The sequence below is a fragment of the Lissotriton helveticus genome, chromosome 8, assembly GCF_964261635.1.
Source record: "Lissotriton helveticus chromosome 8, aLisHel1.1, whole genome shotgun sequence".
Lineage (NCBI taxonomy): Eukaryota > Metazoa > Chordata > Amphibia > Caudata > Salamandridae > Lissotriton > Lissotriton helveticus.
The window spans coordinates 842,229,375-842,243,189 of NC_136069.1; the positions used below are offsets into that span (position 1 = coordinate 842,229,375).

Sequence of the window (13,815 nt, forward strand, 5' to 3'; positions counted from 1 at the left end):
GAAAAAACTCTGATTTTTGTGGACTCTGTATGCTGTTTGATCGCTTCGACTGACATTACTTGCTGAAGAATTGTATATGTGACATTGGACATAAGGAATCATTTTACTTATCCAGTACCCTAGTGGATTATTAATATCGAAGGGTGTGCTCATTAGTGCTCTATGGTCTTAGGTTTGCATACACATTTGTTTAGTTGGTGCATTTGAGCCAAGCTAGCACCCCAAAAATAACTATTATGGGAAACAAAAATTAATTCACACACTATTACAGTACAAAGTGATACGTGTGTTCTATTTCTTGATTGTGCGGTTCTTTCTCATTTGTTGGGAACCATTACTACCAACTTAGTTGCAACAGCCATTCCTTCTATATTTAGGTGAAAATCTGTAAAATTGTGTTAACATTGTGACCGCAGCTCTTTTCTGCATCTGCAGTCAAACAGCAAATGGCTGGCTTAGATAATTGTGAAAATTACTTGGAGATGTGTATGATAAACATTGCAACTTCTAGTCATTTCTGTGGTTATCGTGTTGCTACGGGCAAAAGAATGTCTAGCAACATGGTAACCAGGCTTTTGTCCAGTCCACAATACAGCCGCTGGTATCTCAACGGACCTCCTTGTATTGACTATATTAAAGATTAGCAGAACTAGCACATCACAATATTCAAGTGTAGTTCTTGCAATAGATGTTGCTTTTGTTCTCTATGCTAGGCCGCATGACATCTGGGCAATGTACTATTTTAAAGGACTTACAATAGGTTCTTAAAAACAACCAAAGGTTAAAAGGTTGTATGATTTTATCTCAATGCACCAAGCCTAACCCAACCACAATGGCTCTTTTTTGCAAGCAGTAAATATGCAAAGTTTGTTGTGAACAGCTTGAGTAGATCACTACTGGATTGTCTTGTTAAGTGCTACCAATATGAACCTGAGGCTTGGAAGTGCTAGAATGTTAAAACCTTATCTTCAATCTTCGACCCTTCCCAGTTATGAGAGAAGTGCCTGCTGTAGAATTGTTCTGGGAGGTAATCTGTAAAGGGAAGTATACAAGGAAAGAGAATTGCTGCATAACCGTTTTTAAAGGCAGAGCAGGTGTATTATTTAGTAGTGTCGTCTATCAAGGTCATTTCATAAAATCCAGACTGGTATTGGCAGGCATTAATGTTCTGTGAAGTCTTACAGAAGCACCTTTGATAACCAATGTTAACGTTGAGTAACCTCCGTGTAGTATTTTGCATCTGCAGATAGATTGAAAAAACTTTGCATGAAAGTTGGTGACAACAAGCTAAACAATACAAAAACAAACAGAAGTCCAGCGACTTCAGAATATCATATACAAAATCATCTGATATCAATATTTTATCCTAAAATCATTCAATTTAGTGTAGATTTTCTATTATTAATGCCAACTAGGTGATATTTTAAGACAATTTTTCAGACAAAGTGTTTGTGTCAAATGGTATTCTAACATGCATATTTTGGCACCACACAACTCCAGTATTATTGGTCTGAAGGTTTTCAGGCTGTGCTGTCTATCTAATCATTTTCATCTTTTGCAGAGGTGTAGTAGTCCTTCATCACCAAATGGTACTCTGTCTCCTAGTGGATCAGGTGGGACTCATCTCGGCTGGGAGGAGCGCAGTGGCCAGTGGCTGCGAAGGAGAAGGCTTGATGGTGCTATTAACCGAGTCCCTGTAGGCTTCTATCAGAAAGTGTGGAAAATACTTCAAAAGGTAAATCATTGGAAACACATAGCAAAATGTATTGTATTACTACTACTAGACAGTGAAGCAAACAGCTATGATCCTTGACCTTCAGCCTAGAAGGAGACAAAAGACTGGAAGGGGGAACGGAGCTGCCGGGTAAAGTCCAAAGAAGGACAGCTGATGGATCCCTAAGCCTTACAGAGTGCTTAAATTCATTGGCAAAAATAATAACAGGTTTGAAATTCAGAATATATTCATTATTACTGTTTCAACATCAGGTTAAACTAACATTATCTACACTGGCACAAAATGGGGAACATCCTTTACAACCGCAGTGCCATTACAACGCGGGTTTCACAACGCAAGTCGTTACCACGACTTGCTCTGGAGGGCGCTCTAGGCTAAGGAATAGTAGATTTACTATTCCAGCACCTTCCCTACTGTACGTAGGCTGGTGTTGGAATAGTAAATCTTACTATTCCTAAGTCCAGCACCCTACAGCGCAAGTCGTGGTAATGACTTACATTGTAAAACCTGCGTTGTGATGGTCTGCGGTGTTTTATACCGCGTTGTACCGTCATACATCCAAAACATCTCATGGATGCTATTTTCCTACATATACCCAACGTGTTGAAATATTAATCTGAGCTTGATATGGATTCCCAAAACCTTTCTGCAGCCTGGTAAAAACCGAGTGACCAACCTGCTAAGTGATACCCGGATTGCAGATGTCAAGTGACATTAGAGTCACAGTGAAAGAGTTTTAAACTAGTGTCTCCCTTATTTCTTCTCTTTATTGCCAATGGGCTTAGGGACAGCAAAGCGTCCTCAATGCATTGTGTTAGGGGCTGATTCACAGAACTAACTTAAGACAAAATCCTAAACTTACTATTTTTGGTATTCACAGAAGGCATTTAGTAGTAGTAAAGTTAGGATTTTGTCTTAAGTTTGACTTAAGACAAACTTAAGACAAACTTAAGACAGACTTAAGACAAACAAGACAAAATCCTAACTTAAGTCTGTCTTAAGTCTGTCTCAAGTTTGTCTTAAGTCAAACTTAAGACAAAATCCTAACTTTACTACTACTAAATGCCTTCTGTGAATACCAAAAGTAGTAAATTTAGGATTTTGTCTTAAGTTAGTTCTGTGAATCGGGCCCTTAGTGTTGTGTGCTGATGTTTTCTTTCTTCTTTCTTCTTTCCAAGTCTCTGCACCAGTGAACATATCAAAGTCAAAGAATTGAATTACCAAAGAGAGTTCCACTGACTAATACTTGTGTTTACTAGATTAGAATGTTAGGCAGAGGCACAGCAGTTTCGTGCTAAGCATATTTCACACTGCTAATATTAAGAAAGGTTGTGAAGAAATGGAGCATTGGAATGCCTCTATGCTCACATTCAAAAAGAACAATTGATGGATATAATGTTGAACAATGTCAAACATTCACCCCAGTACAGAGACCTGGGCCTACATCCATCTGTTTGTTCCCCATGCTATTTCAGTTTAAGTTCAGCCATATGCAAATCAGTCTTGACACTGCTCCCCATGGGAACAGTCCAGCCTTAACTGCCAGGATAGATCTGCCATGGATCGGAAACAAGCATCCTGGGACCGGTTTGGGAGTTTCACTCCTCATCAGCCAGGTTAGCTTGATTCCAGTGGCATTGAGAGCAGGAGACACGCATCTGGGCATACCCGTCCCACTCATGGTGACAAATACAAAAAGAACAATTGATGGACAGAATGTTGAACACTGTCAAACATTGACCCCAGTACAGAAATCTGGGCCTAAATCCATAGTTTTGTTGCTCCTTATGCCACTCCAGTTTAAACCCAGCCATATGCAAATCAGTCTTGACCCTGTTCCCCTCTGATGCTCCACTGTATTCAAGCTAGCCTGACTGATGAGGGGAGTTCCCCCGAAACTTGTCCCAGGATGTTGTTTCTGGTCCAGGGAGGACCTGGCTTGGCAGTTCGGGTTGGACCGTTCCCATGAGGAACAGGGTCAAGGCTGATTTGCATAAGGCTGGGTTCAAACTGGGGTGGCATGGTTAGCAAATGAATGATGGATTACACCCAGATCTTTGTGACTGGGATGAATGTTTGCATTGTTCAGCATTCCGTCCATCACTTGTTTGTAGTATTCTCACATTGATGCAAGAGCTCAGTTATAGAGAGCAGGGTTTCTTTACTCCACACCAAACAACATCTTCTGGTAATTTTTTACCTTGCAAGGACAGAGGACCTCTTTTAGGGCTCTCTCTCTTGTGAGTGGAGCAGTCCCAATCCCAACAGCCATTGTAGGTAGCCCACTTCGAAGATTAGCTACTTTTCTGAATCTGAACCTGGAGTCTTACACAAAGTTAATGAAGATCATGTGGCAAATCCAAAATTCACCTCCTTCCTGTTCCAAGCAGGTATTTTGGAAGATAGATGCCCTCTGGTAATTTGGTCTGTACATCTGTAATCCAAGTCTGTTCTAGAAGGTCTTGACAGTTACCTCCCCCCACCCCTTTTGTCAATGTTTAATATCTACATTTTTAAATCTAGGTCTGTATGTCTTCAGCAAGGTGGGTTCATTAAAACCAGGGGAAGCGTCCATTTTAAATATATTACAAAATTATATGAAATTACAACCATGCCATTAGTGGGCAGACTGTTCATCCTACAGATGCATTCAGTGTGACCCATTCACTCCAGCCTTCATTACTTTCTGCGGGAAAAAGGCCAATGATACCAGAAAAAACCTTTGTCTGCCTCATCTCCAAAGTATTTAGTCTAATAACAGTATTTCTTTGAGTCCAACCATCAGTTCTGCAGGCAGGCTTGTGAAGGCTTGGCCCAAGCACAGAACCTAGAAGATGCACAGAAGTTGCAATACTTATACTTATAGCAGTTGGACTGTCCACGAGGATCAGACTGACAGTTTGCTGATCAGTTAACAGATCTGCCAAAATTATCAAAACTCAGACCAAGTTATTTTGAAAAATGACTTTGTAGAAAGTGCATTTTATAATGATATAAAATCAAATCACTTAATACCCAAATCTGACCCTTCTCCTACCCATGATGGCAAAGTTGAAATCATCAATGAAAATATTTCACAGAACTGCTCTGAGAGATATCTGCATGAACTCTTGAAAGCTTTTTTTCAGGCTCTTGTAAAACTTGCCCACAGGAACAAAATACCAGCATCCATATCAACCAAAGCCCGCCATTGATCTAGAAAAGTTAGCCATGGATCAGCAAGCAGCCACCTTAACCTTCGGGTCATAAATTATTGTTTATTGTTCTAATTTCAGATCACAACTCATGAATAAAATCAACTAAAGCACCATATACACAATTGTCCACAATTTTTCAGATGTTAATTTCAAAATTCACAACTTTTAGTTAACTATTGTAACAGAGCACTAAGGGCATAATTTGAAGTTTGGCTTATGGGTTACACTGTTAAAAAATTGACAGATACCCTGTCCGCCACATTACAAGTTTACTATATCCAGTGGCACTCGTAATAAGGTGGTCAGGTTATCGGTAAGGTTTTGATGGAGGAACCCATCCACCAAACACTAAATCAGGCCCTCAGTACTCTGTAGTCTGCTAACCAAATGTGGTGAATTTTAAATTAATATCTAAAGGCCCTAGCATCTTAAAAACAAAACAAAGCACATGCTGCGTCTTTGGGTATCCATGCAGCTCTCTTTGGAGGGTTCAATATCTGTATACATTCCCTTACAAGAGATGGAAAATACAAACGAGTTGAACAAATATAAATTAAATTCCATATGTCTTCAGCAATGATATCAGCAGAAGGAAGAGTTGGAGTAAGACACAATCTAAAATTAAAAAACTTCAATCTTCAGTCAGACAGTCAGTCAGTCAAACGTCAGTTAACAATGGTTGGGGTAAATATAGTTGAGCACAATGGTGTTTTAGCACAGATTAAAATAAGACTAAAATAGGATGTACCTGTTACAAATATCAGGCAGATACCTGCTGTGCCTTTTTAATGAGTTGGATTCTACAGTGCTTGTCCCTCGGGTATGAAAAACGGTTGCTACACAACTGTTTTAAAACATTATCTGGACACACTATACTAGGTATTTTTCTGCCTATCTTATTGCTGCTGTTCCCTTGAAAACACCTTGAAGGTAAGCACCAGCTGTGTGTGTTTTAACTCTGGATCTTGAATAAATAAGCTTTGAGTTTCAGATGCCTGTTTATATGGAATGTGACAAGAAAAGGGCAACCCAATTATCCCCAAGGAACTGGGTAATAATATTTCAATAGATAAAGGCTCCTTAAGGAATTATTTCAATTTTTTCAATCATTTACTGTTGAATCTTTAACAAGTACATCAATTCATAAGCGAAAAAGGAACATAAGAGACGTGATATCACATTCAATTTTATGTATGATAATCAAATAATCTAAATATACAGGTTTAAGGCAACAGAAAACACTACATTTATCGATACACCTTTCCAGTAGTGTATTATACCATTGGCATCTTATGTATTATTCACATATATACATAATGTAATTGCATAGCATCAAATAATTAATTCATCAAGTCTTATATACAAATCCTTTTGTAGATGAATATAAACCAAATGGTATAGGGGCGTCGATGTTTCAGTCTTTAACGTATCGTTTTCACCAAGACCATCCTCAGGACTATATGCTGCACAAGGTATCTACAGAAATATATACAATATATACAATAATTACACAAGATCCACTAACCTATGTCCAATATATATGATTGCCTGCTTACATTAAATTACCTTCACCACACCCAAAAGTGTCTGTACAAGGGTTTATACCAAACCACGTCAATGTATATAATACTCACTAGACCAATCCAAATAAATTCAATCATCCACGGCTCCACCAAGCGGACCGGGAATACACCTATGGGGACAGAGTGGAATTAAGTCCACATAATTGCCCTGCAGGGATTATGCTGAAACGATACCCTCCTATGTTATATGCATCTCTTACCTTAACCTTAATGATAAGGAAGTAGACACAACGAAAACGGGCAGTGCTCCGCTTAGAGTTGAATAATCTAAAAGGAAACAATAGTGTCCCTCGTTAAATACCTACTCCCTCTAATATTGCACCTAAAAGCGGACGTCTGTCAAATACCATAACTTGTTGCTTACTTGTGCTCTCGTGTTGGAGACGGGAGGTAATCCTCGTCAGTCACTGTCGGCATTACTTCAGACAGAGCAACGGGTTACCGGAAGGCAGGATATTTCATACTGGTGCGCATGCGCATATGACTGGTATAGCGGTCCCGAAATACGGCGGCCATTCCAGAGTGGTGAGTGGGACAGTGTAGACTGCTGTCTTGGGATCTTAATTTACGGATTACAACTGACAAAACCGTTATTGGATACTGTCTGGGGACCCATAAGAAAAATTAAATAAAGCTAGTTAAAACAGTCAAAGGAATCGGTAAGAATATATCCCTATGAAGCTTAATAAAACGGTCAGAGGAATCTGTGAAAATACACATATTACCATAGGTCAAATTCAATGCAATATTATAACTGATGTATTTCAGCGAATTCTATATATTATAATACTGCCAGACTGTGCCACTCTACACATTGGTTAAGTCCCTGTTCCACTGTCCTCCCTGTCCAAATCCATCTATTTTCCTTTAAAGTAAGCAGGCGATCTACATTGGTCCTCCTTTTAGACCCCTTCACAACTTCAAGTACAAACCAATTCATATCTTTCGGGCTATGTGATTTTTGGATATAGTGTTCAACTAATGGAGCTGTTAGTATTTTGCACCTAATACGTGATTGGTGCTGGGTTATTCTCTTCCTGACTTCTCTCCAAGAATTGGCATCTCATACAAAAAGCTGAACCACAACTAAATTTTCCAAGGTTTGCGTTCAAAAGGGCTAGGAACCTACGTGACCACCTGGTAAAAACATATAAAGAACCCAATATCAGTACCTTACAGAATATCTGGGGGCTAGCACCAGTTATAGGTCATTACCCTTGTGGACAATGTGCTGCATGTGACACAACCTCAGTAACCAAATCATGTGTACTAAATGGAAAACAAATTCTTTTTAAACATCATTCAAATTGCTTGACGAGGAACGTCATCTATTGTATACAATGCCCATGTAATTTGTTGTACATAGGGAAAACTACGCAAGAAGTCAGGAAGAGAATAACCCAGCACCAATCACGTATTAGGTGCAAAATACTAACAGCTCCATTAGTTGAACACTATATCCAAAAATCACATAGCCCGAAAGATATGAATTGGTTTGTACTTGAAGTTGTGAAGGGGTCTAAAAGGAGGACCAATGTAGATCGCCTGCTTACTTTAAAGGAAAATAGATGGATTTGGACAGGGAGGACAGTGGAACAGGGACTTAACCAATGTGTAGAGTGGCACAGTCTGGCAGTATTATAATATATAGAATTCGCTGAAATACATCAGTTATAATATTGCATTGAATTTGACCTATGGTAATATGTGTATTTTCACAGATTCCTCTGACCGTTTTATTAAGCTTCATAGGGATATATTCTTACCGATTCCTTTGACTGTTTTAACTAGCTTTATTTAATTTTTCTTATGGGTCCCCAGACAGTATCCAATAACGGTTTTGTCAGTTGTAATCCGTAAATTAAGATCCCAAGACAGCAGTCTACACTGTCCCACTCACCACTCTGGAATGGCCGCCGTATTTCGGGACCGCTATACCAGTCATATGCGCATGCGCACCAGTATGAAATATCCTGCCTTCCGGTAACCCGTTGCTCTGTCTGAAGTAATGCCGACAGTGACTGACGAGGATTACCTCCGGTCTCCAACACGAGAGCACAAGTAAGCAACAAGTTATGGTATTTGACAGACGTCCGCTTTTAGGTGCAATATTAGAGGGAGTAGGTATTTAACGAGGGACACTATTGTTTCCTTTTAGATTATTCAACTCTAAGCGGAGCACTGCCCGTTTTCGTCGTGTCTACTTCCTTATCATTAAGGTTAAGGTAAGAGATGCATATAACATAGGAGGGTATCGTTTCAGCATAATCCCTGCAGGGCAATTATGTGGACTTAATTCCACTCTGTCCCCATAGGTGTATTCCCGGTCCGCTTTGTGGAGCCGTGGATGATTGAATTTATTTGGATTGGTCTAGTGAGTATTATATACATTGACGTGGTTTGGTATAAACCCTTGTACAGACACTTTTGGGTGTGGTGAAGGTAATTTAATGTAAGCAGGCAATCATATATATTGGACATAGGTTAGTGGATCTTGTGTAATTATTGTATATATTGTATATATTTCTGTAGATACCTTGTGCAGCATATAGTCCTGAGGATGGTCTTGGTGAAAACGATACGTTAAAGACCGAAACGTCGACGCCCCTATACCATTTGGTTTATATTCATCTACAAAAGGATTTGTATATAAGACTTGATGAATTAATTATTTGATGCTATGCAATTACATTATGTATATATGTGAATAATACCTAAGATGCCAATGGTATAATACACTACTGGAAAGGTGTATCGATAAATGTAGTGTTTTCTGTTGCCTTAAACCTGTATGTTTATATGGAAGGCACTCAGATCATCATGTAACTTAATTTTCTAGAGATAAATTACTCAACAAATAGATGGGTCAGACCTGATGGAAGTCTATCCCAGTGAAAGGCCAACAATCTAATTGTCAAAGAATGTCAAACCCCAAGAGGTCCTGGCAGGCTTACCTAATAGCTTTCTTACTCTGTGCAAGGCAATGCTACATACTGCAGCCAGCTGCCTTCCATGGCATAGCCCTTCACTGGCTACCTTCAAAGTCCAGGTTCAATTTTAAGATAGCCTTTCTGGTCATTAAAGGGATGATCTAGAAACCTTACATTCTAGGAGGAAAGCTGTATGTTTTAGGAGGAACAAAGATGATGACTTTTTGAGGCTGGTGGTTTACATTTTCTAGAACTAAGAAACAGTAAATGACAGATGTGGCCATGATGGTATGCACTTTTCTGTCAACATCATTCAGAGTATATCAATATTTAATCAATTGTGGGGGAACAACTGAAGACATCTTTTTCTTTTGATTACCCAGGTTGATTTCTAGGCTTGGTCTGCTATTTAATGTACTATTATTGTATATTCTGCTACATTATATGTGTAGGTGGGCGGTAATGGAAAGCCTTTCAAAAAATGCATATCCTGTCTAACCACCATAGCGTTACCGTGCCTTATTTAGAGTTTGGGGAAAAGTGTGGTTCCTGATGGTAGAGCCAGAGCCAGCTTTTTCACTAAGAGTTACAATTTCGACCTTGGCGTCAATGGGAATGGCATTAAAGAAGGCAAGTAATTTAGGGAGGCCCATTCCAGGTTTATTCAGGTCAGCCATTGAAGCCAGAAAAATACCTAAATGCCTTCCACATGCTAAGAGAAAACTTCCAGCGCATGTTGACCATTTATAGTGTGTGTGCCCTGGAGACAGACTACACTTTGTGGGTCTATCTTCCAGATACACATAAGTGACAGCAGTCCCTGCCACCATTTATTGTTCCTTATAAGTGGCTCCTGAAATACTTGAGAGAGTTGTATGCATGGAAAATGTCTAAAGATGATCTTGAAGGTCTTTTGTTTTTAATTGTCGATGCCCGTTCTTTACTATTTATGTCTTGTGCTACTTTGCCATTTGTCTTATGTGGAATTTTGCAAACTCCTTAAGTAACATAAAAATAAATAATATTTAGAAACTGGAGATCTTAGCCTTAGCGTATAATGGAATTAAAAATATCACTGTTCTTTGAGATGATAAAGGTTTGCTCTTTCCATCTTAAGACCATCAAGCAGATTTTTAGCATACTCACACAAGAAGACCTGTGCCTGAGGCACTCTCAGAAATGTCGGAAAAATTTAGAATCTTCTATTTGGTGCATCATGGACGTGTACCAAGACAACCTGCCATAAGCCTTTCTCAGTGATCTTCAGTCAGACTGTGTGTTTAGCTAGGAAATCTCAGCCTTTCATAAATCCAGAAGTCCAATAGTGCACAAAGTTACCGTAGTGCCTAAATGTCTTAGAAAAAACCTTGCACATTTTAGGTTTAGCAGGAACAGTAAGATCTGTTGCTCTAGAATTCAGTCACACTCCATTCTGATCGATTGTGGCACATTTCTTCAGTTTTATGTGGTCCTTGGGGGAAATTACAATTTCTTTATAAGAAATTTGCGACATTGCTAGAACTTTATCTTTACCTACTTCTCATGAAATATCCATAAAGAATATCTGGTTCCCAGAGACTAAAGATCATTACAGTCCTTCCAAGAGATAAATGGTATCTTTTTCGGGGACATTTTGCATAATTATATCAATGATGTGAAGCCAAATGATTTCTTGCTAGACGAAGATTTCTGAACTTGGTCTATAAATAAGAAAGCCACACTGTTGTGTAGAGATGAAGTTGGAGCACCCACAGTGTATGAATTGTGGCATCAGCATCTAAATATACACAAGACATATTTATCTTCATATGTTGATACTTAAAACATTGCAGGGGTCTGCATTTTGGAAAAACACAATCGTCCGATATAGTAATCAATTTTGCCGTCAATTTTCTTTCCTGACTTACATGATGGCTCACCTTTCTGTAGCCATAACCCTAGCGACCCCCTTTGGGGTGTGTTTGTTGTATTTTGTTATTTCTGAAAGCTTTACGTTCTAACCTAAGGTGTGCTTATACTAAAAACCTTTTTCTGGTTTGTCAGGGACAATGTTGTTGGGATTATTACTTTTAACAATGTGTTCTTCTTTCCCACTAGTGAGTTCTTGTATAGACGAATATTTCAGGGGGGTGAATGAATCATCAATTAATTCATGCAATGAATTGCAGTTGATTATGTTCACAATGTACTGTGTTCTTATGCTGTTCTGTCTTCCATTCTTTTAGTGCCACGGCCTTTCAATTGATGGATATGTACTGCCGTCCTCTAGTACAAGAGAGGTAATGGACTTTACATTTTGTTTTATAAGAATCTGAGCCCAATTTATGGTAGACTTTGACTCGTGACATGCTTAGGCCTAGTTGTTATTGGCAGATGCTACAATTTAATACAGTATCTGTGAATCAGTGTGTGAATGATGGTGGAAGTAACAGTCTAAAATGTTTTAGGTGCTGTGCAATCGACTTAAGATCTGCCTAAGCATTTTATGAAAACAGGACATTCAAATACTCATAAAACAAGGCTAAAGATTGACATTGTTGAAAAACACTGAAAATGAAAGAGGAGTCTATCTTGTAATGTTTTGTGGAAGATAAAATAAATAGAACGATTGAGGAATGCAAATGATGGTCATGCACGGCAGAATAAATTGGGCTTGTGTGTCAGTGGTAACCATTGCAGTGCTCTGCTGTCCCCTAACCCATGATCATGCCTTTCAGTCTGCAAATCATCTAGATAACAGCAGTCTCAGCCCACCTGATGACCATGAAAGTAAAAGTCGGGAAGGCCAGCATGTAGTGCACTACTAAAGTCAGTTCTCCTTGCCACTATTACCCTCTAACTGTTGAGATAGGATGGAAAGCAAGTTTGTTTTACAACCAAATTTCCCTATGAGCAATTCTTAATCTTGTGGACTTCTTGTTGTCCCATGGTACCCTTTACATGTTAGACTGCACCTAGATTTTGTGTTATAGGGAAAATGATGTGCAAGAAGAGGGATATACTCTGTATTGAGAAGGCAAGCCTCTCTGAAAGATAAGCCATCTGGGATCAATGATATCTTGATGCTGTTGATCCAGAGTAAGTAATCATTTTATAGTGCTTCAGTGTTTTCAAGACCATTCACTGAATTCCAAATGCATTCACAATCTGAGGACTCATTATAGGTATGTATACATGCTAGTGACACTCCATATTAGAACTTTTTAGGTCTCCTGGCGTTTAACAGCGCGTCAGCGCTGTGTCCGCCAGGAGATCTTTTGTCAGTGACTCTGCTTCCCAGGAGACAGCGCTGGCCGCGCGCATTGCCTCTTCAAGGAGGCTATTTGAGCGGGGCACGCGCTCGCGAACGCGCTCAGCTGCTGTCTCCCGGGAAGCTCTTTCACCAAACACGCATGCGCATACACAGACGCATACACAGACACACACACACACACACAAGCGCCCAGGCACGCACGCACCCACACATACAGAGAACCTACCCCCGCTGTCGCATACACACACGCGTGCACACACACACCCACAAGTGCACCGAGCGCCCCCCCGCCCCCACTTACCGCCACTCCGGACTTCAGCCGCCACCGCTCCTCTCCTGGGCAGGCACTCCGTGGGCGCGGCTTCCAGCAGGAAACGGAAGTCCCGCCCCACGGTAGTTTTCCTCACGCGCACACGACCAGCTGGGGAGTACAGGAGCAGGTTCGCTGAGATGAAGTGCTGGCTGGGCGGCCAATATCTGCTGGTGGTAGGTCATATGTTGGGAATGGATCAGAACCAGTGTTCTTCACCTCCACGTTAGGTAATGTAATCCATGCAGCCTTTCTCGAACTGCGCTAAAACAGAAGTCAGATAATGTGCCCATCCATTTTCCGTATTATCATCGTTTTACTCCGTGAAGAGGCCCTCATTCCTAGTCCGGCACAATTGCTGATTCAGTGCAACAAGTCATGTGTACCCAGATCAAGAAACCAACTCTGCGTGCCTGCAGGCTTTGCCGCCATGATTCTCACTGGTAAACCTGGCGCAAATTACGTGGGCAGACGGTGTAAAAACCGAGTTTGCTCGAGTTGGAATGTGGGGAAAACAAGTGCAACTAATGTGCTATGCCCCAATTCTTAAATTCAAAAGTTGGAACGGTCTGCTCTCCAGCGTATTGCAAATGTGCACACTTGTGCCGACTAGGAATGAAAGGGCTATGATTGATTTAAAGTACCCTCTAGCATGTTTTGCTTTTCACCAGGGCTGCACTGCATGACACCGCTCTGTTGTTAATAAATGTGGTACGTTTCATAATTTTATGCACTGCAAAGAAAACGCAGCTTGTGTTTCCGCTCACCCAGACTCATTCAAACCATGCCAGCACAAATTACCCAGGA

The 13,815-nt window shown here is 40.2% G+C and overlaps 1 protein-coding gene across 1 annotated transcript in view; it reads left to right on the forward strand.

Annotated features, from left to right (window-relative positions):
• The window catches only part of PHKA2 (phosphorylase kinase regulatory subunit alpha 2), a 779,558-nt gene that overhangs the window by 721,876 nt on the left and 43,867 nt on the right, over positions 1–13,815 (forward strand). Inside the window, exons 31-32 of the mRNA XM_078657648.1 lie at positions 1,562–1,735; positions 11,671–11,724. Coding sequence (XP_078513774.1) covers positions 1,562–1,735; positions 11,671–11,724 — 228 coding nt within the window. The remainder of the gene's footprint in view (positions 1–1,561; positions 1,736–11,670; positions 11,725–13,815) is intronic.